This window comes from Mya arenaria, chromosome 16, assembly GCF_026914265.1.
Source record: "Mya arenaria isolate MELC-2E11 chromosome 16, ASM2691426v1".
In the NCBI taxonomy this organism is placed as follows: Eukaryota; Metazoa; Mollusca; class Bivalvia; order Myida; family Myidae; genus Mya; species Mya arenaria.
Window position 1 is genome coordinate 28,862,865 of NC_069137.1, and position 27,523 is coordinate 28,890,387.

Here is a 27,523-nt window from a genome sequence, read left to right on the forward strand (position 1 = left end):
TATCAAGTACTGTACAAGGAAATTTTTTTTTTCACTGAACTTACCAATTTATTGCAAGAGATAATCTTTTTTATTGGATTTATTGTGCAGTAATTTGCATGATGTATCATACTTTTGAGTGCCTTAGGTTTACTGCAGTAAATGTATGTTTCAACTGAAATGGTTTCATATTGTATTTATTGAATGTAAATACTGTTGTCAAATTTATGTTGTCAAGCTTTTATCTATTACAGGTTGGACCCCTGTATTTCAAAACTGCCAGGAGATGTGAGGTATTTGGAGTTTGCTGTGAAGGATCTGGTAATTCCCTTTTTTACAGTTTAAAATTGCAAAATGTTCTCTGTCATTATAAGATGTCCTGATGTCAAATGTTAATAATTGAGAATTGAAGGAGCACTTCTTAGCAATAAATGTTTTACTTCATTCAAACAAACTGATTAAGAATGTAACATTTCCATTGGTCAAAAGCCATCATGTACATATCAAGATCTGGAATTGGATGTGTTTATGAACATTTATTTGGTATATATATGTTAGTTATGAGAAATGTTTTTTGTATTAATGTTGAATGCTGGTGCTGTTAAATTTTGCTTCTGTTGCTGATGGTGGTGATGATTACAGGGATGATAAAATTCCGGATTAATCCGGAATTCCGGATTTAAGGCCTCACTGATCGATTTTGAGATTAATGTAAATCCGTTGAGTTTTTTTCTAGGGGGGAGGGGTACTGGGAGCGAATCGAGCTCAGTTCGAACATATTGTACGAAAGGTGAGTTTTCCGGAAGTGTAAAGCCGGAAATTAACGAACCTATTTACGTCCTGGCAATCGAGCTATATGATTGGTTAAGATAGCATCCGGTGATTACGGAAATTACCGATGGGACTAGAAGACAGTATCCGGATGGTCGTATCCGGATATAACAGACGACGGAGACGAATAAACGGGTATTGGAAAAAAACGACCACCACCAACTTCTAAAAACATCGATTCGTCGATTTAAAGGGTATATTTGGCATTTATTTTTAAGAAAATTTCCCGAAACGTTTCTTTTTAAGTTAATAGAAAGTGATTAAACTAATAATGAATTTTGCGCATCTAGCATCATTTCGGACATCCCGATTCGGATTGTGTCATAATAATCGATTTTTATTTTACAAATTTGAATTGGCCGATTGAAGTTTACGCTGTAAACCGTTTCTTTATTATTCTCATAATGTTTGAAGCATTGTTCTCAATAAGAAGTGGCTTTTGACCAGTATGGGAGGTTCAAATGAAAGTTGGTTTAGAGTAAATTTAAAAAAAATAAATAAATATTTTGTAGTAGTAACACATATTACGTAGAGGCAGCCATTTTATTTTCTATTTGAGACAGTTCAACAAAACTTCTTGAGGACCCAGTTTGAGTGAGATTTAAATTCTATAGTTGTAATTTGTATTTCCAGGTATGTTGATGGTTACAAAAGTCGGGGATGAACAAACACCTCAGCCAGTGCATCCAGTTGTTCCTGTCAGTGACTGACAATTCAATCCAGAGGCCATGATACTTGGATTTATGACTGAACATGCTCCCTGGCACCACAGTAGTGTGTCTTACTTAAGACACTTGCCAAAGATACAAAAGCTCTCAGCGAATTAAAACTTCAAAGGTGTACAGCATCATACAAGATGACTTACGTAGTGGCTAGCCATTTCAATGATGAACATGTGGAGGAGTTAATGGATCTCGGTTTTGTTTCAACTAAGACAAGTCAACAAACACAATGAGAAAACTGTTGCAGCTATTTTTCTGCTATAGAGAAAGAAATAGTGTTGAGGCATTTGGCCTCCTTAAAAATCACAAGGGCTGATTCTGAATCAATTTTCATAGAATTTGAAAGCCAGTTTGAGAGACTTGGAACTGCCGTGGGACAATCTAGTTTGTGTGCTACTGGACTCATGTAACACCATGAGGGGAAAGAATCTGGCTTAGGGACCAGAATACGTCAAAGTCCACCATGTCCACAACAACTACGCTGCCAAAGCATTTAAGTCCCGTTTGGATATTACTTGGAATAATATATATAATAATTAATAACATTATATTCTCATCAAATGTGCAGAAAATGGAATACATACTCTTAATACGATACCTAAAAATTGAATAATTAACAATTTTACAATTAACATTTGCAAGCATGATAATCGATATGTAATCGATATGTTGTTCATTATTATAAATCAAACATCCCATAGTGTAGACTGTTCATACACAGGCATTTGATCATAGCCAGTTGAGTTTTATGGGAAGTGGACAACTGAACCAAAATGTCAGGTACATGTCTAATGCCTAGGTAAAAAAAAAGTAAATTTAACTTTGTTTAAAGACAAAGGTGTTAAACTTCACTCCTAAGATTCCTGATTATTGTTCTGATTGTGGATGTCTCGTGTTGAACATAATTATATCTACCAAACCGAAAGGTGTACTCCTTGAACACTGTTCTAAGGCAAAAAAGGGTATTAGAATCCCTGAAATACGGAAAGCTTCGGGGGGCTTCGCCCCCCTTGTCCCCCACCAGGGCTTTGCCCTGGACCCATCGGGGGCCTTCAGCGGCCCCCTGAACCCCACCCAGAAATTTTCAGGATTGGCAACTTAGCTCTGTTATCATCCCTGTGATTAAGAACAGTGATAAGACGATAAATATTTTTCAGAGAAACAGGTGTTTTACCTTGGTGATGAGGGTGTTGCCCCAGGCAAAGGAGCAAACACAGTTGTCAGCTACCTCCACCATTACTTTGAAAACTACGGCCTGGGTGAGGAACATGCCCAGTTCCATTTTGACAATTGCCAAGGACAGAACAAAAGTAATGCAGTTCTTGGTTATGCTGTGTGGAGAACATTGACGGGTGAGAGTTGTTGTGTTTTAGTGGAAAAAATAAAATATGTTTCATGATGTAAACTAAATTATGTTATTGCTTTTTAACTATCTCAAAAGGTTTCCAGTAACACTATAGATGAGTGAAACAGATGTATAGCTTTAGAAGTTTTCAATTTGTTGTACTTAAAAAATAAACAACAGATAAAATTCAGTGTTTAATTTGAAATAAAGAGACCTTATAACAATTAACACTTCTATTACAGGAGGGCATAAGACAATCCAATATTCATTGATGCTAGCCGGCCACACCAAATTCTCATGTGATTGGCATTTTGGAGTGTGGAAAAACAGATGGAGACACATGGATGCAGAGACAGTTGAGGTATTCAGGGAGTTAGATGTTTACCACACCAATATTTTAAAATAATAATAGACATAAATTACTTACACATGTTTCAAGATTTATTGATTTCCTTCTTTTTAATACAGTTATAAACTAATAAGAAGTGGCATGAAAAAAATGGGAATTTTTATAGTTAAGATTGAAAATAATAATATATGACTTGGGTTATATTAAATTGATAATTATATGAAATAAGTTCATGTATTATCATGTATATTTAGATATAATAGATCATTGATAAATTCACTGATGCTATATACTTCATGTAGGCATTTCATTGTGCAAGAGTACTGCTCAGTATGATCACCATAGAGCAATAACACAATAACTGCATATAGAAATAGTAGCAGATATTGAGTTCTTGCACTAAGGTGACACTATAATATGTCATATTGGATCAATTATGCCTGATATTCATTCATCATGTAATGCTTTTCTTCAAAACAGGAGGTGGCTTCCACAGTAGCAATGTCATCCCGTAATGGCCACAACATCCCCCATATTGTTGATGGCAACAGCAAACCAGTGTTGTTCTATGACTGGAGCACCTTCTTCAAAGGCATGTTCAAACCATTGAAGAACATTTCGAAATACCATTCATTTGAGGTGTCTTCTAACGAGCCTGGGGTTGTAAGAGTAAGGAAGTTTGTTGATGCCCCTGAGGAGAAAATTAACATACTGAAAACCTGCCAAGTGGATATTTGTGTTATGCCAGAGCAGATCTTTGGTGAGGGAATAAATGCTGAAAGGCAATGGTACTTGCATGATGTAATAAGAGACTTTTGCAGATCGGATCATGCTAAAAACACAACATGCCCTTTGCCATTAGTTGCAAAAGAAGGCTATTCAAAGGCCAAAAAACAAAAGTTGAAATAGGTAACTTTATTGAGAACACTTTCTGTGTGTGTTTCAGCAAAAGGTATAGTTTGTGTCTTGCTATAAACAGATTGGCATGTATAAGTTGAAGTTTAATGTTTTCATTTTCATTCAAAGAATATATTTCTTAGTGTAACATTGATAAAATATTTATGATTTTAGATAAAATATTTATGATTTTAGGAATGTATGGTTTCCATGGCAACCAAAAGTAACAAACTTGATTGATCATTGAATACCTATGCATAAACGTGTATTTCATTTATGGGAATATCATTGAACAGTTGGCCATCTATAAGTAAAGTATGATGGCACTCATATTTTCCATACATGACTGCAGTATAATATTCAAGTGTACATTATAAATCTACATGTTATAACTTTATAGTTATACATACATATAGTTTCAATGTTCCTTGCTTTATGTTTGTTCTCAATTTTGTCAAATAAGGCATGTGTCAATGCTTTCCTTGTAAATACATTTCAGTCTGTGTCATCTTACAACTCTAAACTAATGAAATGAGCAAAAATATGAACTATTCTAGGTATAAGTAAGTTTCTATGGCAACCAAATAAAACATGTCTTCCTATTGAAATAAAAAAAAAAATGATTTCACCAGACAAGTTACATCTTTTAAATAATTGCTTGTTTTAAAATAATGTGTTTGTGTTTTGATCAATACAATGATAAGCTCACTACTTTTGATCAATTTACCTTGTTTAAGAAAAGTGGCAGATTTTCTTCACAGGGTCTATTGTTAATTGCTGTAAACATTCTATTTTACTACATAGCTGGCTGAAAATTTAATGCTGTACTGAAATATTTCCTGCAAACATAACATATCAAATTCAAATGTGATTTTATGTATTTAAGCAGTTTTTTGCGTTTATTTGGATAAATTTCTCGTGAAAAAATTGTAGTCATGGCAACCGTTTTTTATGAAATGCACATGTAGTGTTACATTCTCCATAAATGATGTTATTGATGTTATGATAATGTTTCCACAAAAATAAAAAGTGTTGCATTCTATTTCAATGGAATACAGACTCTTAAAATCAAGGTAGTTGTATTTACTTATGTTTCCATTTCCTTCATTGTTTTCGCCATTTTATAACAAATAGTGGTATCGCGAAATTTGTCCTCAATCAGTCAATTTTAAAGATATCAGCTTAAAACTTCAGGACTTTATTTCTGAAACATAGCACATTCAGAAAATTTAAAAACCTGAAAATGTCATTTTTCCTCATTAGGACCCATTTTCGCAGACTTGGTCACATATCATCGTTAGGATTGAGGGGATAGCTGAAAGTTTATATTATACCTCTCTTCTTTGTTTGTGATTTTCAACCGGAATATTCGCATTAAAGGTAGTATTTTTGCATATCGTTAAAAACTGAGATTTTTCTAAATGGTTTTCAATTTTGTTGAGTTGTTCACATTGTTTGAATAAAATCAAGCGTCCATGTGTAGATAGTAACAGTAGTAGTAATAGTGGCGCTGTGGTAGCGTTGGTGGTAGTAGTAGTAGTAGTAGTAGTAGTAGTAGTAGTAGTAGTAGTAGTAGTAGTAGTAGTAGTAGTAGTAGTAGTAGTAGTAGTAGTAGTAGTAGTAGTAGTAGTAGTAGTAGTAGTAGTAGTAGTAGTAGTAGTAGTAGTAGTAGTAGTAGTAGCAGCAGCAGTAGTAGGTAGTAGGTAGTAGTAGAAGCGGCAGCAGTAGCAGTAGCAGCAGCAGCAGCAGCAGCAGCAGTAGCAGTAGCAGCAGCAGCAGCAGTAGCAGCAGCAGCAGCAGCAGTAGCAGTAGCAGCAGCAGCAGCAGCAGTAGCAGTAGTAGTAGTAGTAGTAGTAGTAGTAGTAGTAGTAGTAGTAGTAGTAGTAGTAGTAGTAGTAGAACTGGTAGTAGAAGTACTGGTAGTGGTGTTGGTGGTGGTGGTGGTGTTGGTGGTGGCAGTGACAGTGGTAGCAGTAGCAGTAGTAACAACAGTAGCAGTAGCAGTAGTTTTGGGTTGAAGTAGCAGTCGATGCAGTGGTGGTATTTACAGTAGCAGTAGCAGAAACAGTAGCAGAAGTAGTAACAGTAACAATAGAAGTAGCAAAAGCAGTAGCATTAGCGGTAGCAGAAGTTGTTATTGGATGCAGTAGCAGTCGGATTAGTGGTGATAATAGTGCTAACAAGTTAGCAGTAGCAGCAGCAGTAGCACTACCTCTACGGTCGCGGTTATTATCTTTAATGTAGTTCTCCTTTGTTATTTAACGGTTGGTGTATATTATTTGTGGGGATGGGTATACATTATTAGAGCAATTTAGTTTATAGTTTAGATTGGTTGAGAAACAGTTTCAGTTGAGCAAAAAATAAAACAATATTAACCTTAGTAATTAAAAACAATGAAGAACAATGACTCCAAATGAAGAAATGTCATTAGTATTCATAATGAAAATGAATTGAGCAATAAACTGGAAACCCAGTGTTGTGCTGTCATTATTTATGGATCTTTTATTCGGTTTATATAACTTTAGGCAATGTTACATCACAATTACATACATTTCATTGATTAGCCCTTCGGCGGTTTTGATTGATTCGATTTTCACCGAAACTTGCGTGCATTGAGTACTTGGTGGTCGGAAAATATATATGAGATATACATCTAAATCTCTATGTGTATTTGAATCTAAAATTTGGATAAAATCAATTTGCTGTTTATTTTACTTCTTCTTTTTGTTGGTAAGTGCAAACTTTTATTTCTATCATAATCTGTATGTATTCAGTGAGAAGATGCAATTTTTCTAGGTTTTGAAGCTGAACGATCGGAATTGAAACAAAAAGGATTGACGTTAAAACGGAATTAAACTTGGCAACTCAAGTATGGCAAATACGGCAACCATAAAGGGCATTTCGCAGAAGGTGTTCTTCGACATAATCAGTTTTAAAAGTCAAAGTAAGAAGACATACTATTCGGGGAAGCGGTGAGGAACGAATTCGTCATATGCTAAAACAAGACAGAAAACATGAAATAAATTGCTATATTCTGAGTTTAAACGTAAACGTCACACGTAGAATACAAATCAGCGAAATACGTCATTTATATGGTAAAAAGGCTAATCATAAGGACAGAACAGAACAGAACAGAACAGAATAGAATAGAATAGAATAGAATAGAATAGAATAGAATAGAATAGAATAGAATAGAATATTCAAGGTCCAAGGTTCAAACATACTTATTTAAAAGCGTAAACATACAAATGGTTTTGTTACATGATAAATTTAAAAAAAAGTTGATCACATGACTTGACAAACATTTCTAGATAACAAAAAAACCTTACAGATAAACGAGTATTTAAATTGTATGACCACACAGTTGAGGAAAATATTGAAATTTGTTATTCACTATGAGTAAATGTTATAACTTTCTTAGAGTTGCCAATGGTGATAATAATGTAACGTTTCTGACAAATAAGTGACAAGTCGGTATCGAGTGGTGTGATTATGTATCGATATGGGCAATAACTCTCAAAAATGTAGAATTGAGTCAGATAGCGTGTCTTTCATAAAAAAGATCAGCACGGTTCAACCATTGGTACTTTACCTTTTGTATGATGGGACCTGTCTGACGACCTGTCGGAAGAGACACAGCACGGGATTGCTATATATTTTAGGTTATAAAGCAACATTTATTCTAAAATAAATGAAAGTGCTTAAAGTTGTTGGCGCAACAAGCGGGAGTTTACCCTTTTTACAATTCTGTTCACAGGCAATAACAATCGTATCCCGAAAATCTTTTACCTCAAACAGTAACCGATATTGCCTGTCATTACCTAAAAATCGGTAATGTAAATTTACGAATGTTTAATGCAATTAGCTAGTTTCATAACAGGCACTGATCAACCTATAATTATATTTACTAGGATGTATGAATATTGCTCTCACCTCGCATGTGTATTGCTAGGGAAAAATGTTAATCAAAATAAAACCGGTATTGGCTGAGGATGCTTTGATTTTTTGTAGTGTGTAAAGTATTTCCCTCTCCTCTGTTCCTCGCAATTTTTTTTTTTTAAATTCTTCGGCTTGCTTTCAAACTCACATTTACGTTGCAATATTATGAACGTATCTAAATAAACTGGTCTTTTAATTCGCACTATTTTTTAACCGGATAACATCATACGTCCCATTTTGAAAAATAACCCGGCGCATTAATTAAAGTAGATCGGATGATTTGTGTTACTAGAATCTGTAGGTTCACAGCCTTAAAATCGTATATTAGACTGTTGTTTATTTTTCAACAAACAAGGCAATGATGAAACTGACCTTTGTTTTCTGTTGTTTCAGGCCATACTTATTAAGTTGCTGGATTATTTCATTTTTTGTCAAACGTTTCTACTGTTTTCTGATAGAATTAATACTTAAGCAAATATGATAATCCTGCACACTAGCCGTGACATTTGCAATTAGCGCAAGAAATCGGCCAATAAAATGAGAGCTTTAAATTTCGTAATCCTTCTCACATTATGGTTACATGGGTTACAGGCAAATATTCCTAGCATATTGAATATATTGAAAAAAAATCAAAGTTCAGCATCAAAAATCGAGTTTTCAGGTCTACATCTGATCAGAGTTATGTGGTTACAATAGTAAGATCGAGTTACAGCAAAGTTTTCTTAACGTTTGAAATAGTGTTGTCTTCTATGTCAATGATAGGGTTACGTGGTTACATTGGTTACAAGAGGTAACATCGTTTTCATTGAAAATTTCCAAAGTTCAACCGCAGAAATCGAGCTTTTGTGTCGACATCTAATCAGAGTTATGGGGTTACATTAGTTACAATGAGTTACAGGAAAGTATTCATACAGTTTTAAAAATTCTATGTCTAATACCGGGTTAAATTTGTTACATTGGTTACATCGAAAAATTGCCAATTTCCGACATTTGAGTTCGTATCCCTGCAAAAAGCCGTGCGAATATGGGACATTAACGAGGTTTTCACAAGCGTGTGAGGAAACCGCAAACATTAAACGTAAAAAATAAATAAAATATGCATTGTATATATTTAAACACAAAAGTACTATTGGAGGAGTGCGTTACGTTACCTTTCAACACTCTTCAAGAATTTACATAATTTTACGAGTTTGGTATTGTTATCATCAGGTTTAATCTTATTTCCTTGAATTTCAAAACGTGTGTGAAGGATTCTTTTGTGTGAAAAATAAGGCTCAACAAACCGCGAAATTGAGGGTGGGGGCTGATTAAGACACGGGTATCTATCGGAACTCCTTGGCCATTTTCCATCGAAAACAATCTCGGATGTATGAAAGTACATCAGCAAAAATAGTTCGTAATATTTTTAATAATAGTAATAATTACGTGATTTGGTGTTTTAACGTGTATTTTGTAATACTAAGTTTAAATTGATTGCAAGTGAAGTGTATTATTGCATAGATTATTAAATTTCCCAAGAGTAAAGTCATTAACTTTAACTGCTATATCGAAATTACTACGCGGTCTACTTCAGCGCAGTTAATTGTTATGAATTCCAATGGGAATGGTCGTTACTTAGGGGCATACCCTTTTGACTACCGCCCCTCCCTAGTTAGTGAATTCTGACATTATAAACCGTCCATATACATCCATGGTTGTTTTCGATATAAAATGGCCAAGGTGTTCCAAATGTATCTGGTATATGCCGATGTTCGTGTACCTTGAGCTGCTGTTAATCAAAACGTCTTAATCGGTGCATTTCTGTATCAAACACTTGTTTGCCAAAATGATAGGTGCACCATAACACTGGACCAACAGCCGAATACCATATTGTACATCTTCGCCCGAATAAATTAAATTTGTGGATATTGCGACGACTTTGAGATGCTTTTTTAAATGATCATGAGAATGCAATATGTCTGACGTGTTACATTTGGTCTATCAGATTTTACACTCGCAATCCCAGCTTTAGTAATATTGCAACCCCCTGTTCCATCAAATCTACCTGGAGCATTTGCAACCCCGTGTCCCATCAAATCTACCTGGAGCATTTGCAACCCCCTGTTCCATCAAATCTACCTGGAGCATTTGCAACCCCGTGTCCCATCAAATCTACCTGGAGCATTTGCAACCCCCTGTTCCATCAAATCTACCTGGAGCATTTGCAACCCCGTGTTCCATCAAATCTACCTGGAGCATTTGCAACCCCCTGTTCCATCAAATCTACCTGGAGCATTTGCAACCCCCTGTTCCATCAAATCTACCTGGACCATTTGCAACCCCCTGTTCCATCAAATCTACCTGGACCATTTGCAACCCCCTGTTCCATCAAATCTACCTGGAGCATTTGCAACCCCCTGTTCCATCAAATCTACCTGGAGCATTTGCAACCCCCTGTTCCATCAAATCTACCTGGAGCATTTGCAACCCCCTGTTCCATCAAATCTACCTGGAGCATTTGCAACCCCCTGTTCCATCAAATCAACCTGGAGCATTTGCAACCCCCTGTTCCATCAAATCTACCTGGAGCATTTGCAACCCCCTGTTCCATCAAATCAACCTGGAGCATTTGCAACTGCCTGTTCCATCAAATCAACCTGGAGCATTTGCAACCTCCTGTTCCATTAAATCTACCTGGAGCATTTGCAACCCCCTGTTCCATCAAATCTACCTGGAACATTTGCAACCCCCTGTTCCATCAAATCAACCTGGAGCATTTGCAACCCCCTGTTCCATCAAATCAACCTGGAGCATTTGCAACCCCCTGTTCCATCAAATCTACCTGGAGCATTTGCAACCCCCTGTTCCATCAAATCTACCTGGAGCATTTGCAACTGCTTGTTCCATCAAATCTACCTGGAGCATTTGCAACCCCCTGTTTTATCAAATATACCTGGAGCATTTTTGTACGCAAGCTTCACTGAATAACATGACTTATAGGCAGTATTGCAACCCCCTGCTCCATCAAATCTCCCTGGAGCATTGTTGTACGAAGCTGCACTGCATTACTTGACTTATAGGCACGATATCGCTTCTATGCGTCTTAATGAAGCCGCAACCACATATTTGGACTAAATCGTGATTGAAGCCCCCCCCCCCCCCAAAAAAAAAAAAACATTATGCAGGAAACGTAGTCTAGGTCATTATAGAACCCTTTAGAAAATTAATTAGTTTTGTTTAGCCTAAAGCACATTAAGCAAGGTGGAGATGCTCACAGATTTGAAAAATAAATGAAATATCTACTGCCGACAGCAAGGAAAATAAAACCTGCAACGATGGATGCATAATAAGTATACAAAGAATATAATTATCGTTTAACCATTATATATAGAATATGCCATATTCCATTTTATCTCATAAAAATGCAAACATGCACACTTATTAAAAAATACTCGTTTTTTGTTACCTTACATTAGTTTTCTAAGAGCAGGGCATAAGTTTGCATATAAAGTATCCCTTGAAGCCAGCATGAATAATATATAAGTCTCGCAGTTAATGCATGTACGATGGGTGTGGTGAAAGCTGTTCTTGGCGTCTCTTCATGGTAGATATATGAAATCAAAGTGATCATTTTGGACGGAAATGTTCAAGGTTTGTGATGATGGAAATTAAAAGAACGTAATGGTAAGAATTTTAGGAAATAATTCAAAGTTTCAAAGTTTATTGGCAATCGACATAATTTGCTTTTGGCCATTTACAATAAAATCAATTAATTCGTATAAAACACGAAATATTTCGAATAATAATACATGGCTTTAGACTGAATCCTATTATTGAATTCAATATAAAACATTTTGTCCACCATAAGTGAGTTTTAACATAAGTGTATCCTATTATTTTATGTATAGGAAATAGTATAATTACATGTAGGACATGCCTGGGCATGTATTAAGTGAAAAATAACCCGTTTTTCATTTCAGTATATTTTGTTGCTATGCTTGACTGCCTTAATCTCATTTGAAACTGTCAGTAATAGCTTACGTATCTTAGAATACAACTTAATTTTTAGCCAATGTAATGGCAGATAGGCAATCATCAACTATACGGCTAAAAAAGTAAGAATTTCAAATTTCGCGGGTGTTTAAAGCCACCTATCTGACATGACTTTATGTATGGATTACTTTAGACATTGCGGTCAAGGATAACCCGTGAAAGTGCAAGCACTTATTTCCAACGGGGGCCTTTGTTTTTGCTGAAGGGACAGCACGCTGAAGAGACAGTGGTGCGATACAAGGCTGAACCTAATATCATCCTGGTATCGTCTTGATATTTTTGCACTTTTAAACATCAGCATCATATTAAATGGTTACCGTCGTTTGAAGCATGTTTTAAACACGAGTCTTTGATATCATAAATCACTTCTGACTATAATTCATTGCAGGACAGGTAAACACAATCCGGAATCAGACGTCGTTGAGCCATCTGGGTCACAGCCTTTAACACGAAACTGGAGTACCCGTCAACACTGTTCCACCTAAAGTCATGCAGAACAAACCAAGACATTAATAGTGGATTTAAGTTTTCCCTAAAGGCCGACAATGGAAAAAGCAAAGAGCATTTTCGGTATGTTTACGTTGCATATTTTTCTTACAATAGATCGGTTGCGAAACTTAACATGTACTCGTATTTGTACGGGAACTTGTCCGTGTACCTACTAGTACATGTTCTAGTTGTAGTTGTTAAAACGCGTTTGTGCAGACTGTCTTGAAACTTATATTTGTAAGCTCACCGAAACTCGCATAAATCACGTTCCTCGTGCGCGGGTACACGGCACCCCAGTGTATCATAACCTATGTGATATAGGTTATATGATATAGGTCATGATACGCTGGGGTGCCATGACGGATAGGTGACGTTGTTTGCAAAAATGAGACTGCCCGTTGTCGTATTCACGTTAACAACAAAAACAACTTTTAAGAGTGGGAAAGGATTATAAAACACACTTAAACAATTTGTCAAATTGAATAAAAGAGCCTTTTTCGAAAATATGTAAGACTAGCCATGAGTGCCTCGTTATGATACACAAACCCTCGCAAAAAGGGAAACATCATTTATTTTCTTGACATGACTCATTTTCGCTGCCGACGTCACATAGTGTAAACGTTTTTCTTCCCTTGAGAGCAATATTTTAGAACGTTGACAGTGAACTTCTGACTTTAACAGTTGACAAGATGTATATGTAGTTTCCCATATGTCACACACACGTTAGCTGCCAATTATTATTGTTACTTATAGAAATTAGTTCAAAACACAGTATCTGGTTTTAGAGTGCCCGGATATCGAAGAAATATGGCGGGAACAAATCGTATTCAACGAGACGATTGATAGCGATTACGAGTTTATGCTCAGTCGCAGTGAAAATGGACCATACCTGCACGTCATGTGTCCTAAAGGATCGCACGTGATTGGACCATCTGTAATCACGTGTTTAAATGGCGGGATTTGGAGCGAGATCACGAAACCGACGTGCTCATGTAAGTTTTATTGGAATACAAATTCAATATGAAAAGTTCAGTGCTGCACCAGATTATTGTCCAATCATGTGTCTACATTTTCATAAATTATAATGTCTATTTCAATTACTTTTTGCCCAATAATATTGCCAAATATGTGGTTTAACATCTTTTGAATTAAGTTTGTTTTACATACTAGTATGTCTTTGATCTCTGCTTCTGATCTGACTTTATTCGGCCAATAAGCGAATCCTGCTTTCATTTAGGCTCATATCGTCTTATCCACGACAGAGGCCATATTCACGTACATTCCTGGCATAGTTAAAATCCAAATCTGTTCGGAGTGTTCTGTATTAGATTAGTAAAATTGTTCTATATATTCACATACTTTTAGATTCCAGCCTCACTCCGATCTGCATGTACATATTGGGTCATATTCAATATGATACCTATTCATGATACATTTTATTCGGTCAACTACGTTTACATTTCAAGCACAACACTGAGATTATATCATTAAATCTAAGTTAAATCTAAAAGTGTGATTGAAAAACGGGCCCTGGGTTTGGCATTCAATATACAACTTAAGTAAATTTTATGGTCATACATCATGGACTTCATTCACACTGTTGGTCAGCTATTAATAGCAAGTGATCCGATTAGCTACATCGTTCTTACATCGAATTAATATTGAATAACAGCCCAAATTGTTTAAACTGTTTTAACATATCCATTCCAGATTCCAGTTTGATCGGAATTCCTGACTCCGATCTACTACTGATCGGTGTGTTCGCTAGTTGCAGCCTCATTTTGGTCCTGGGATTAGCTGCAATAGTGGCACATATCGTATGTGTAAAGTGTAGACCTGAGCTCAAAAATCTGTAAGTATGCGAGGGCTAGTTTTTTTGCATATTTCATAGTGAATTGGTGGTGGTCAAGAAATTAAAAAAATGAGGCTTATACAGTGCAGGAATCACCAGTACAATTTTGTTGTGATATCATTTCATTTCGAAAATAAGAATATAAGGGGCTTTCATAAAACACGAAATCTTTAGAGAAATGAGTGTTTAAGTATTTTAAATTGAAACACTGCTGCTAACAAATGCGTCACCTGATGTAAACCAAACATGTTCTTTTTTGCCAACCAATAGAATGACTATAATTATTATCTGTAGCAGGTTCATGTGATGCCACATATCAATTTGCCTAATCAATGTTAGAGGAGGTGTTGAACCTGATATCTATCAATTTCGAGTCTAGTTTTTAGATGTGTGAGGTCGGTAGAAAAGGTTATTGGTGTTCCTCGAAATAAGGTGATAGGCGGACAACATACCACGACTACTCACACTGCTAACAATCGTACCTACCACTCCCACGCTACCACTATAGTGTAGTGTAGAAGGAACAATCGTACCTACCACTCCCACGCTACCACTATAGTGTAGTGTAGAAGGAACAATCGTACCTACCACTCCCACGCTACCACTATAGTGTAGTGTAGAAGGAATGTTTGTTTCAGTGTTATATCGGAATAAATCACATCGAAGGACATCGAAGTACCGTAGTTTTAAATGTCAAGTTATGCCCTTCTCGACTGAAAAGAGACGGGCTTTGGCGTTAGCTCTGGGGCGCTCTTGTTTATGCCAGGTTATGACAACTGATATTTCTATTTTATTTATCTAGGTCACTGAGCCCCATTGACCTTGACACGTTTCCGGCAACTTCCATGTACAATCTGGACGACCACATACTTACATCTGAGCTACTCGCCAAATCCGGAAGTCCTTCGATAAACTTCGGTTCGGAAGCTGACCACATACGCCCAGATTCTCGTTTCTCCAACACTAGCAACGGTCTCTTTGGAGATTTCAGTCGAAGCAATAGTTGCTATGACAACGTTTCATTTAAGAACTTTTCACTACCACGGGTTTATAAACAGAAACGCTCTGATGGGAGTAACGAGGATCATTCGAGGTCGCAAACCGGAAGTCACATTTCTACACCGTCACCGGTTTCGTTTAGACGTCAGACTCCGAGTATGGCGTCATCAAGACAAATGTTGATGACGTCACCGGATCCCAAGAGCGACAGTTTGAGCAGCAAAGATGGCGTTAAAAGATTTGTGAAATCCTACCCAAGAAATTACGGACAGAACTGGGACAATGAGTGAGTTTCATTATCGCCATGTTGGATTTTTTTTAATCTTTCCTTCGTAATTTAAAGAAGTACAAAGTCTGATGTTGCTAAAAAAGGTTTGCATTTAAATTAAAAACAGATACAGTGTGCGTATACCACGTGATAAATTGCGTCATAAATGCTACATGGGAAGGTAATATTTTGCTTCGAATGAAGACTTTAAACAGAGTTAACTTCCCTATTTCTTCACCATTTTAAATGAAATATAGCGCAGTCTACGCCGCTTTCGTATCCCCGCATTCCGTCTTTTACCAGAGTTTGATTGAGAGTTTAGTTTCTTAAAACACTTCGACAAACCTTTTCTCAGTCAAAACATTATTTTGAAAACAGGTTTGTCGAAGTGTTTGATAAAACCTTATCAAACTCCGGTAATAAAACGGGCGGGGCTTCCTTTGTTTCATTTAAAATGGTATAGTAAAAGAAAAGTTGTCTTTGTTTAAAAGTGTTCCTTTTAAGCATAATATTGCCTTCCGATGTAGCATATATGACGTAATTTATCACGTGGTATACACACACTGAGATATATGTAGACAAAAGTGAACATGTCGGTCCGAAGCTCGGTTGATTGGTATGTTGGTTTTGTCCAGACTATTACAACACTATAAGATAAAGTCCAAGTTCGATTTTGGTTGTAAACCACTAAATTTTGAAGGAGTTATGGCTCCTTTTCAACTTAGAATTTGTTAAAAAAATACGTTGTCCGGACAACAACTCAATAAAGCGTTAACGGATTTACATAATATCTGGTACATATGTTTAACGCCATTAAATACAGGCCAAGTTTGACTTTGTTTATAAACGTATTATCTTTGACGGAGTAAAGACCCCTTTTCAAGTAGAATTTTCCAAAACAATCGGTGTCCGGACTGGACAATAACTTTTGACCAAAAGTATTTTGGTACACTATTCAACCCCATATAGTACATATCAAGTTTGGCTTTGTTTTCAAACTACATTTTTAAGGAGTTGTTGCCATTTTCAAATTAATTATAATTGGGCCAAATTTACTGTACAGACGATAAATCATAACTGGTTCAAGGATTAAGATTACGTTTTTGTACACGTCCTAAACACTATACAAGTACAGGTCAGATTAGAATTATGCTACACTCCACCAATGTTGGACAGAGTTATGGTCCCTTTTTCAAAGAAATAAGTTATGATTCCTGTTTTCTGGCGGTATGTGAGGGAAAACGTCGCTCCTGTGATAACCTTAGTTTGTACATTTGGTGCGTAAATGTATTGATTGAATAATAACCTTAATAAATATAGTTAAGACATACATTGTATCAATTCACAAAGATACATGCACTATTTTCAGCGGCCTAGATGGACTTGCGAAGGACACAACTTTACCAGAATACGCATCGCTTCACAAGACAATGTTCTAGTCAAACTAGAACCGTTTACAACGCTTTATGGTGATAATAATGAAATTGGTAGAATTTTTTGGAGAAGAGCTGAACTGATTTTGCAGTTTCGACAGTCCGGCAGACCTTCAATCAGTTACCAAATCGAACGTTTTAAATGGCGATAAAATTTCTTTATTGAAAGTTGATGTATTTCCGGACTACTTTTAATAGAGACGGACTACGTTCTAAGGTACAGGGTGCAATAATGTTATTAAGGCCGGACTATTTCCAAAAGAAACATAAAAACCTGGTGCAACTTCTGTCGTACAGAGGTGGACATCTGTAGCGAGTTACGGTTTTTGAACAATGAAATTGAATGATTAAAAATGAAGTGTTTGCATTTTAATTAATCACGTGTCCACAAACGTCACGGTGATTTACTTGAAACGAGATGTAGAGTAATCAAATCTGAACGACCAAGCACTATTGTGTATTTTTATTTATTTATTCATTTAACTATACTATTTATTTGATTTCAGTACAGTGTTTATGTTCTGTAACATAGAATATCAAGTTAATAAATGCTTAACGATACGTAGTTTTTAATAATATATTGCTTTATATTACCCTGTTGGCAAGACGCCGAATTATAAAATCACATGAACTCCGCACATTGAAGCTCCCTGTCTTTAAGACTACAATTCAATGGTCATTACTCTTAAGCAAGCATTGCGATGCAGCTGTTTATCGAACTTGGCGAGATGTCATGCCAAAAGTGTGAATAAGTTTGGTAAAGACTCGAAAGAAAATCCTCATGCAAGGGAGCGGAATTAAAGTGTGACACCATAACGACGCCGTGCAACATGGTCCCTACGGCTTTATGTTTTCCATTCTAAGCTGGCGATGTGGTATACATAATTACCGTAAAACAAATGTAAGTTATGTAAAAGACCTAACAAACACTTGAATACGGTTTATATACACCAAATAACGTTATGAAACGAAGTAAGTTATAATAAGTAAGTAGAGTGGACATAATCAGATTCAAAGCGTGTTGTTAATTACTAGTATGGGAGAAATCAGACCACAAAATCACATCATTTGTTTTGTTACAATGTAACTGTTGTATTTGATAAATAAGAATCGAACACAGCATACAGCATTAAGGGTATTGGTGATCTACAATTCAAAATGTTTTATGGAGCTTTAGAAATAGTCTGAATGTGAAGATACATTTGGAAGTACATGTAGGGCAAATGTAACTAAGGGGTACAATTAACTTGCGATAACCTCTCGTGAACTCAATGCTCATCTGAAAACATGTATTAACATACGTTTTAATATGTAACAAATATGTTTTGCTTCGAGCAGAAAGTAATGACAGCTATTTTCATCGGAACATTTATAGACATTAATATAATCGCACTCATAACAAAGGTGATTAATAGGTTACTTAGTATGAGTGGTAATGCAATTAAAATAAAGGCTGTTTAAACAAGCCTGTGACACAGCACTTGAACATGTACGTCTTCTGTACGTGCACGTGTACTAGCCCTTGTTTACTTGAACATGTACCTTAAGTTTTAGTTGATTTTAAAACTTCTTCCTTACAAAGGCTATCGTGTATGTTTACACTTAAGCTTACTTAAACTCACAATTCCATTGTGCGTTTTAATACGCAATTTTGTATGCAAACATTATGATCAGTTATTATGTTGCACTAAATAAAGTGTTTCACACATGCATTTGCGTGTACAAGTAGCACCACGCAATCTTTCATGACATACCTTCAACGTATCAGTTAGCATTTTAGATGCCTGTTTTGCCACATACACGTTTCTTGCGGACTTAAGTTGGATGTACAACAACGTTATCCTCATAATGTTCTAAATAGACTGCGAAGTTTTCTTTCATGCACTCCGTTGTGTTGAAATAACGGTAGTGCCCGAATATGACGCAACTTGCTGATGCCGTATATGTATGCGTCTGCTAATATTGTTTCAATGTCTAAATTGCACTTGGTGTAGTCTTTTGCATATAAGTTCTTTCAACGTCTGGCATGGAACTCTGCATTCAAATCTACATATAATTGTTTCAACGTTTTATTTGCATATGTCATATGTCGTGAATACTTAAGCTTAATATACATTCAATTTAAGTGAAATCTTTGCATGACTTTGATAAAGATAGTCTAGCATGCCTTTTTACATCGAATCACATTGTCCAAGCTTAACACTGATTCGTGTAATTGTAGAGATAATTATGAATATCGCCGCTTGCGTATATGGTTACATATCAAAGATTCAACTATATATATATCACAACTTCCTTTATATCTTTGCACGAGGTCTCTGTTCAACCAAACAAAACTGCAGATCCTGAAAATAGAAAACAACAATATATATTGCACAACAGCTCATCTTCTACAAACGGATTGCAGATTTGATAAAACCGGTTTGGTGCATTGTTTTGAAGAGTATCCGACTTTTAAAACTCAAATTTATACCAAACAGTAAGTTTGCGTTTGCGCCTTTTGTTTCACAAAGATTCGAAGCTAACTTCTCAAAGTTGTTAAGATATATTTCAGTATTTTGTGGCACCAGTTATAATTCGTGCTGCTTCAAGTTGTTTTAAATGTCTCTGACGCATTGTCCCGGATCACGTCATCGTACTCGAGCAAGGCTCTGACGCATTGTCCCGGACCACGTCATCGTACTCGAGCAAGGCTCTGACGCATTGTCCCGGACCACGTCATCGTACTCGAGCAAGGCTCTGACGCATTGTCCCGGACCACGTCATCGTACTCGAGCAAGGCTCTGACGCATTGTCCCGGACCACGTCATCGTACTCGAGCAAGGCTCTGACGCATTGTCCCGGACCACGTCATCGTACTCGAGCAAGGCTCTGACGCATTGTCCCGGACCACGTCATCGTATTCGAGCAAGGCTCTGACGCATTGTCCCGGATCACGTCATCGTACTCGAGCAAGGCTCTGACGCATTGTTCCAGATCACGTCATCGTACTCGAGCAAGGGGGGAATGGTGGAGTTTTTGGAGACTGTCTTTATTAAAAAGATATTTACGTGTTCGAAGACAACCTAGCCGTTGCAAAGCTTTATTGATGTAATATGTGACTAGTATGGAAGGTGTATGTGTTCAGAAACGTGGTGGTTGTGTTTGTATCTTTCTCGAGAAGGTTAGTGTTTCCGTTTTGGTAGGGTTAAAGGGGACAAGCCACGACTAATCGCGCACGGCGTGGAGATCACGGTTTAAAATTCACACTCAGCAGGATCTTTAACAAATAATACACATGCTTGTTTTCATTGATATAGATTTAGGAACAATAAGCGTCCAAGGATGTATCCTTGGGGACCCCCCGATGAGATTTTAAACAAGCTTGAGTGCACGTTAGCGAGGACTTCCCTTTGTTTATGAGAAAACGAATATGAGTTAAACCAGTTAAGATGAGATGCTGTAGCTTGAAAAGAAGGCCAAAAAACAGCACGGACCTCTTACATTCGTCAATGGCCTTAAAGATGTAATTGTAGACGTAAATGAGTCCAAAGTCAAAGTTTCAAAGATTCAAAGTTGAGTCTCCGCGGATGAAGTCAAATAGACAGGATGTGAATCTTCTTAGCTGTGTCGGCACACTGATAGAACGATGTGTTCACAAACACCTTTATAGCCATGCCATCAATACTGTACGAGATGAGACCTTTGCCAAGATCATACGCGTGTAGAAGATGGTGGAAACCCGAACTTGATTTAACAAAACGGTGATGGCGAAACACATACTAGAAATGATGCCATAACATTTGCTGAAGATGTAGGACACACAAGTGTTTAGTAAGACAAAAGGAGAACAAGAATGATATACAATGAAGCATTTTAAATGAAAGATTGCATTTGAAAAAAAAGAAATACAAGTTGTCATTTAAGCCAATAACACCAGATTGATTGTGATTATATCTAAGGGGAACATGATTAAATATTAGGTTTGTATGAGTAATGTTTATTTCCCCTGAATCTAGAAGACAATTTTATGTACATAAAGCACATATAGTAACATTGAGAACACGAAGAAGGCTATACAGACTTGTATTCATGATTACATGCATGCTATTGCGTTACTTTACTGGTTTAAAAAAGTGTTGGCTTTTATTCCTGTTTGAAAACAAAATGGTAAAGAATTTAAGAAGTCAGGAGGATAAAAAGTCACAAAAATACGTGACAAAATGTAGAAGAGCAGTGACTCGTCAGTAATGTATCTAGTTTATATTCAGTAAAAAAATGAGCCAAATAATGTTTATCGACTAGCAATAACTTGGTACACGTCAGTAGGTTTAAACAGATACTTATATATTTTAAGCAATTTAGTAGTTGAGCGACAAGAGCACAATGCGACGTTAGAGGTCCTTGAGCGAGTCAGTGGTGTTAATGCGGCAGACCGTGAAGTCGTTCTCTCACGAGAATGTTACCGTCGGCGACTCAGACAGTAGAGACGTACTTGGACTTCAGAAGAATGCGGGCATGATTAAAGATTGAGCTGCGCTTCCTTGTTAAGTACGCATTGATGTAGACACCACCATGACCGGACGCTTTATGCTTGGTTTTATTCAAATACAGCTTCTTACGGGCTATGCACGTAGCGAAATTGACGATGATATCCCTTGGACGAGATTGACTTGGTCTTCCACCAGCAGCCTCAGACAAAATGACGCTGGTTTGCCAAGATCATTGGTTCATGTCTACACCATCAAGGGACAAGTCGACGTCAATACAATTTTTTTATGTCGGTGACCTAACTCGGGGTTGCGGGGGACACTCAGACAATTTCTGCGACAATACTGCTCAGCTGCGCCAGCCTTTTGCACGAGCTCGCTAACGTTTACCTTGAGCTTAGCATTGTCCTCTTCTAATGCTCTAATCTTTAGTAAAACCCGCACCATTACTTCATCAACAACACTGGACATTTACAATGTCGGTCTGGATTCAAGTGAAGAATTCAGCGTTTTTTCGTGCATGGTACCAATGAGAAGACCATTTGATAGGATAAATCGTTCTTTTCTGGCATTCACAACTAGATCTCACGCCTACTACTGATATACTACATGTATTTCTTAATTACATGACATTTAACACAAGCAACTTCATTCTTTATATAATCTATGTGGAGGAGGGGGGGTCGATTATGATTTGACAGATTTTCCAAACTTACGATATACTGACGTAAATTGGAAGACATCACTGTTTATTTAATTAAGCATTGTTACCAAAACAAGTACACTGTGTTCACTATACACTGATACATCAGCCTCAGTACATGTATGTGCATACGCGACCCTTGGCTCAAAAAAGCGTAATAAAATCAATAAATCATCGTAACCATGACAAGTACGATGTGTTCACTATACACTGATACATCAGCCTTAGTATATGCATACGTGACCATTGGCTCAAAAAGCGTAATAAATAAATAAATCATCGTTACCATGGCAATCACATTGTGTACATTTTGTGCCGCTTCTGTTGATTGCTACCTCAGTGCACTTCACAGGGCAAGTGCCATCAAGGGCAAGGTCACATGGGTCGCTGACTTTGTGGTACTCGATATTGTTTGCCTGATAGAGAAAGAGAATGCACGTGTTATTGTAAGATAATGTCATTGCAAAGGTTATAAAACATAGACGGCCTTTTACAGTACTACATTGTTTCCCTTGCTATGGATTCCTATGGAATAGTTTGCTCAAAATATGTTTGCTCTTTTCATCACATGATGGTGTGCTGGGGTGCTTGGTGTAGCATAGTTTTTACCCTGTTGAAAATTGACTTTATGTGCCACTTTTTCAACATATAAATTGAACCTGGCAAGATATCAACATTAACTTTTGATAGAAAAAATCGTTGAAAAATCTTTGTTCAAACAAACGTACAAGATCAACCGTCCTTAGAAGTAATACAAGCGCTGAAAGCATTCAAAGGCTGTAAGTGCGTGAAGCGTGATTTTAGGCATGGTCTTTTAGTCAACACATTTCCATTTCCTGCGTAATTATATATTCCCATCGTTTCCTCACCAAGATTCATTTAAGATTCTTCGGCTTGCTTTCAAAATCACATTAACGTTGCAATCTTATGAACGTATTTAAAAAAGTGGTAGTTTAATTCGCACTATCTTCAACCGCATAAAACCATACGTCCAATTTTTGTGATGCCCTGAAAAGAACCAGGACTTCCTCAAGCTCTTCTTGTTGTTTAAACAAGCAGTGCCTGCAAGCCAAAGCTCCCACCTACAACCTCTTAACGGTTCCGAATTATCTTAAGGGTCATTTAGAATAGGTGTAGAGTACAAGAATGGTAACTTTGAAGATACTGCTAGATACCACCTTTCTCATGCATGTTTAGTTTTATACCTTTGTTTATTTATCTGAGAACAATAAAACACCGATTAATTGTTCTTATGTATACTATTGTATAAAAAGGTACCATTACTTTATATTCATTCATTTTTGTGCGTGTTCTAGCCCCTTTGAGTCGAAATATAGGCTGAGTTATTACAACAAATATATATTAAAAAGTTTATAACCCACAGCAATTAGGTTTCAGACCATTTATACTGTTTATAGAATTAACTAAACAGTAATGTTTCAACGTGGTTTTTTTCTATTCTCCTTAGTACAGCCAAAAAATAAACAGCGCTACCTCTATATTAAAAGGTTTATTCGAAAAAAAGTAATTCAAGTCAGCAGTAAAATTGTATTGTTCTAACTAGTACCAGCAAATTTGTGGTTCTTGACTTGACCGTTTATTTTCAGTTTGTGACATACGTTACTCTAAAGGTTTATTAGTATCAGTCCAAAAAAAAGTTAAACAATGTGAAATGCGTACTGAGTGGTGACAAGTAACTTGTAACCATTGGGGTCAGTTTTCGACGTTGAAAAAAGACGAAGTTTGATATTGAATACCGACCTTGATCTGTTTTCAACGGGTCCATTTTCAAAAGAGGGGAATGTTAATGTTACACCGCCTTGATTACCACAAAATTGCAAGGCTTTACCTGACATTAGCCTGTTCGTGTAGGTCGCAAGATTTTCCGTTTGATATAATGTTTAACAGCTCACTGGCGAATTTTAGATTTTAAAGGTTTCTATATTGAGGAAACTTCCTTTACCTTGATGTGGTCAGGGGCGAGAGTTGTCGGTATTTGTGTTGACATCTGGCTTGCAGGGGTGGTGTCCCATTTTACTTCAACAGCAAGACAAACGATTATTATTTTTTTGTTCAGTTTACTATATCAACTTTCATTTTTTGTTTTTGTTTTTAGAAAAATATAACGTTCTCAGATAAAATCAAATTTGCTGATATTTAGAACTGTAAAACAAGCTTACAGACAAATGCACTAGCACTCGGGAAATTGATAAGGGTTTGCCAAATAGAGAAAATGAACAGATGAAAATGCAGAAAATATATATATTTACCATAGTTTTCCTTATCATTGCACACGCAAAAACTGCAGTTAAAGGTACCATGCAGCTTTAAGACGGTGCACTTGATAGAACAATATCGGTCCTGATCTCTGCACGGGTTGGTCGGTGCGGTGTAATCAGCAGGGCGTATAATGTATGTGCCGCAAGCTAAAAATAGATCGTGGCTTAAACACTCAAATACATATAGCATGTACATGTATATAAATTACTATGTTGTATATATTATATATTCAAGCAAGAGACGGCAGTACCATTAATAACCGTGAATTAGCACGTAGTGGTAGGAGGGGTGAGGTCAATAAGACTGCAGCTTTTAGGTAATTCCTAACTAACTAAAGGGCGGTAACTCAGGCGACAATGCTGGTTATGATATTATGCCATTACACATTTTGACCAAATCTTATGATGATTGGACAAAGGCTTCTCAATTAAATAATCGGCCAAGAGCGATTTTAGGTAATTTCTATAATTTAAGTTTGATTATGCTCGAGTGACTCGAGCGATATGGCTGGTTATCGAACTTGTCCGAGATATTATGCCCATACACATGGGACCACAGTTGGTGATGATTTGGCATGCTTCTAAAGTTATTGATCGGACAACATACTGGACGTCGCCCGTCCGCCCGCCCTTCCGCATGCCAGTACGCCACAGGTGGGACTATACGTCCCGTTCTTTGAACATGTGTATAAAATGAGTGTAAATGTGAAAGTATATGTGTAAAAGATGGGTTTTAACATATGCTCATTAGTACTTATTAATGTTTTTTGCTTGAATAAAGCAAACATAAAGTATACATATTACTTTATTAACAAACATGTCTTGAGCGTACTGTTATACAAATCCATTTCTGTTTCTTAATGGATTTTGAAAACTTGTTACAACTGGAAAATATATAACTTGTATTCTTAAAAACAAAATTGAGATCGTATATGAAGGCAAAAATAAAAATAATAAAGTTTTTTTTCTGGTTTTAGACTGATAAAAAAATCGGTACGACTCGGTATATTTCAAACGATATTATAAGTATTGATTCAGTAATAGTAAATGATAGATAGTCCATACATGTATATACAAAAATACATAGTTCAATGCGATACAGTGGTATAACAATTTATTTTGTGTAAGTACATATACATACTAAAAGTATTTTAGTTTTTAGTGGTAAACAGTATGTTGTGTAAACTGGGGGAGTCACTGTTTGCATTTACTACTTCACCTGATTAAATTCGATAACGACTGAATGCTGTTTTCCTGGATTAAAACGTAAAATACTTGAAAAATACTACCTTTTCATTGAACTATAATGTTGACCACTATTTTGATAAATGCTTAATATTTAACCAGCTTAGTATTGTAGACAACATTTTGTCTACAGGTTGTTTAAATATATTGATTCATCTAATTTAACTCATAAAAACTGACTGCTGACTTAACAAAATAAGTGTACTACAGATTTTGTAAAAAAAAAGCGCCATTTCATTGATCAAAGCATACGTTCGACCACTTGACCAATCGGTTCACCTTAATTAACTAATAATTAAACTGAATGCTGACTTACCAAAATAACTTTGAAAAACACTGCCATGCCTTGGACAAAATGTGATTTTGAACATTGACAGGATTAAAGACAATTTGTTTATACCACGTGATAAATTGCGTCATAAATGCTACGTCGGAAGGCAACATTTTGCTTCTAATGATCACTTTATACAAAGATAACTTCACTTGTTCTTCACCATTTTGAATGAAACATAGCGCAGTCTATGCGCTTACGGAGACCCGCCTTCGGTCTTTTACCAGAGTTTGATTGAGAGTTTAGTTTCTTAAAACACTTCGACAAACCTTTTCATAAAACGGCCGGAGCACTGTCAAAACATTAGTTTGGAAACAGGTTTGTCGAAGTGTTTGATGAAACTAATCACCTTATCAAACTCCGGGAATAAAACAAAGGCGGGGCGCTTTAAGCGGCATAGACTGCCCTTTGGTTCATTTAAAACGGTGTTGTTAACGAAAAGTTATCGTTGTTTTAAGTCTTCATTTTAAGCAAAATGTTTCCTTCCGACGTAGCATTTATGACGCAATTTATCACGTGGTATACACACACTGAAACAGTTTAGTGCATTAAACTAATTAAACAGTCCGCGTATGGCCTTTAATTGTGAATCGCGCATTGTACCATGTATTTATTAGTAACGGAAAAGCTACAGCTATCATTACATAGTAATATTATAACTACGATTATTACCTGCGCTTAATATCAACGACATAATACACAAATGTCTTGTTCGTAAATAACACAGAAATATATGTCTATACATGTATGTCCATAAGTCCTTCATTCTGTGAATCAAGTGTTCCTTTTTGATCGCTATTTTGTTCAAAACGAAAGGTCGTATGACCCCCGAAACAGAATTTCACAAAACACAGTGACACGATCACTTCAGAATGACCTAAAGTCCTTTGAAATCATTGTTGTTTAAGTTAGTCTTCACACTATATTGTTAGTGCACGTGAACAGGTGAAACTCGTGATCGATGCATTCTGTTTTAAGTTCTAAATCATTACTTGTTTGTCGTGCCAATTTTCACCTTCAAACCTTTCCGAAATCTAATTCATGACGTGAAATAAGAAAGTCCGAACTATGTCAGTGCCAAATCCATTGACGGCACTCCCAGAGCGCTGTGAGATAAGACATGATAACTTATTAGGGCATGGGAAAGTTTAACGACACTGCCTCATTATTGACTGTAACTATTGGGGTCAGTTTTCCACGTTGAAAAAAAGTTTGATATTGAATACCGACCTTGGTCAGTTTTCAACGGTTCCATTATACAACGGGGTGACATGTCAATGATACATCGGCTCAATTGCCACAGCATAGCAATGATTTATCATGCATGATCATGCATGATATGATATTTTCTGCATTTTCAT

At 36.5% G+C, this 27,523-nt stretch overlaps 3 protein-coding genes across 4 annotated transcripts; 2 read left to right on the forward strand and 1 right to left on the reverse strand.

Annotated features, from left to right (window-relative positions):
• Positions 1-1,258: 1,258 nt before the first annotated feature.
• Positions 1,259-4,710, forward strand: LOC128221538 (uncharacterized). The gene is made up of 4 exons (XM_052930144.1): positions 1,259-1,277; positions 2,690-2,884; positions 3,120-3,238; positions 3,707-4,710. The coding sequence occupies exons 1-4, from the start codon at positions 1,259-1,261 to the stop codon at positions 4,133-4,135; spliced, it is 762 nt and encodes a 253-aa protein (XP_052786104.1). The 3' UTR covers positions 4,136-4,710.
• A 773-nt stretch (positions 4,711-5,483) lies between these two features.
• Positions 5,484-17,547, forward strand: LOC128222168 (uncharacterized). Its single transcript, XM_052931050.1, has 6 exons — positions 5,484-5,503; positions 12,483-12,664; positions 13,369-13,575; positions 14,294-14,435; positions 15,238-15,720; positions 17,072-17,547. The coding sequence occupies exons 2-6, from the start codon at positions 12,640-12,642 to the stop codon at positions 17,139-17,141; spliced, it is 927 nt and encodes a 308-aa protein (XP_052787010.1). The 5' UTR covers positions 5,484-5,503; positions 12,483-12,639; the 3' UTR covers positions 17,142-17,547.
• Positions 17,548-18,825: 1,278 nt separating this feature from the next.
• Positions 18,826-27,073, reverse strand: LOC128222170 (uncharacterized). 2 transcript variants are annotated; one of them, XM_052931053.1, is made up of 5 exons: positions 26,835-27,073; positions 24,578-24,733; positions 24,271-24,344; positions 22,594-22,723; positions 18,826-19,480 (listed from the first exon to the last, which is right to left on the reverse strand). In XM_052931053.1, the coding sequence occupies exons 1-5, from the start codon at positions 26,926-26,928 to the stop codon at positions 19,458-19,460; spliced, it is 477 nt and encodes a 158-aa protein (XP_052787013.1). In that variant the 5' UTR covers positions 26,929-27,073; the 3' UTR covers positions 18,826-19,457. The 2 variants fall into 2 exon arrangements, with proteins under 2 accessions (XP_052787013.1, XP_052787014.1); XM_052931054.1 differs by lacking the exon at positions 26,835-27,073 and adding an exon at positions 26,148-26,209.
• Between the last annotated feature and the right edge of the window lie 450 nt (positions 27,074-27,523).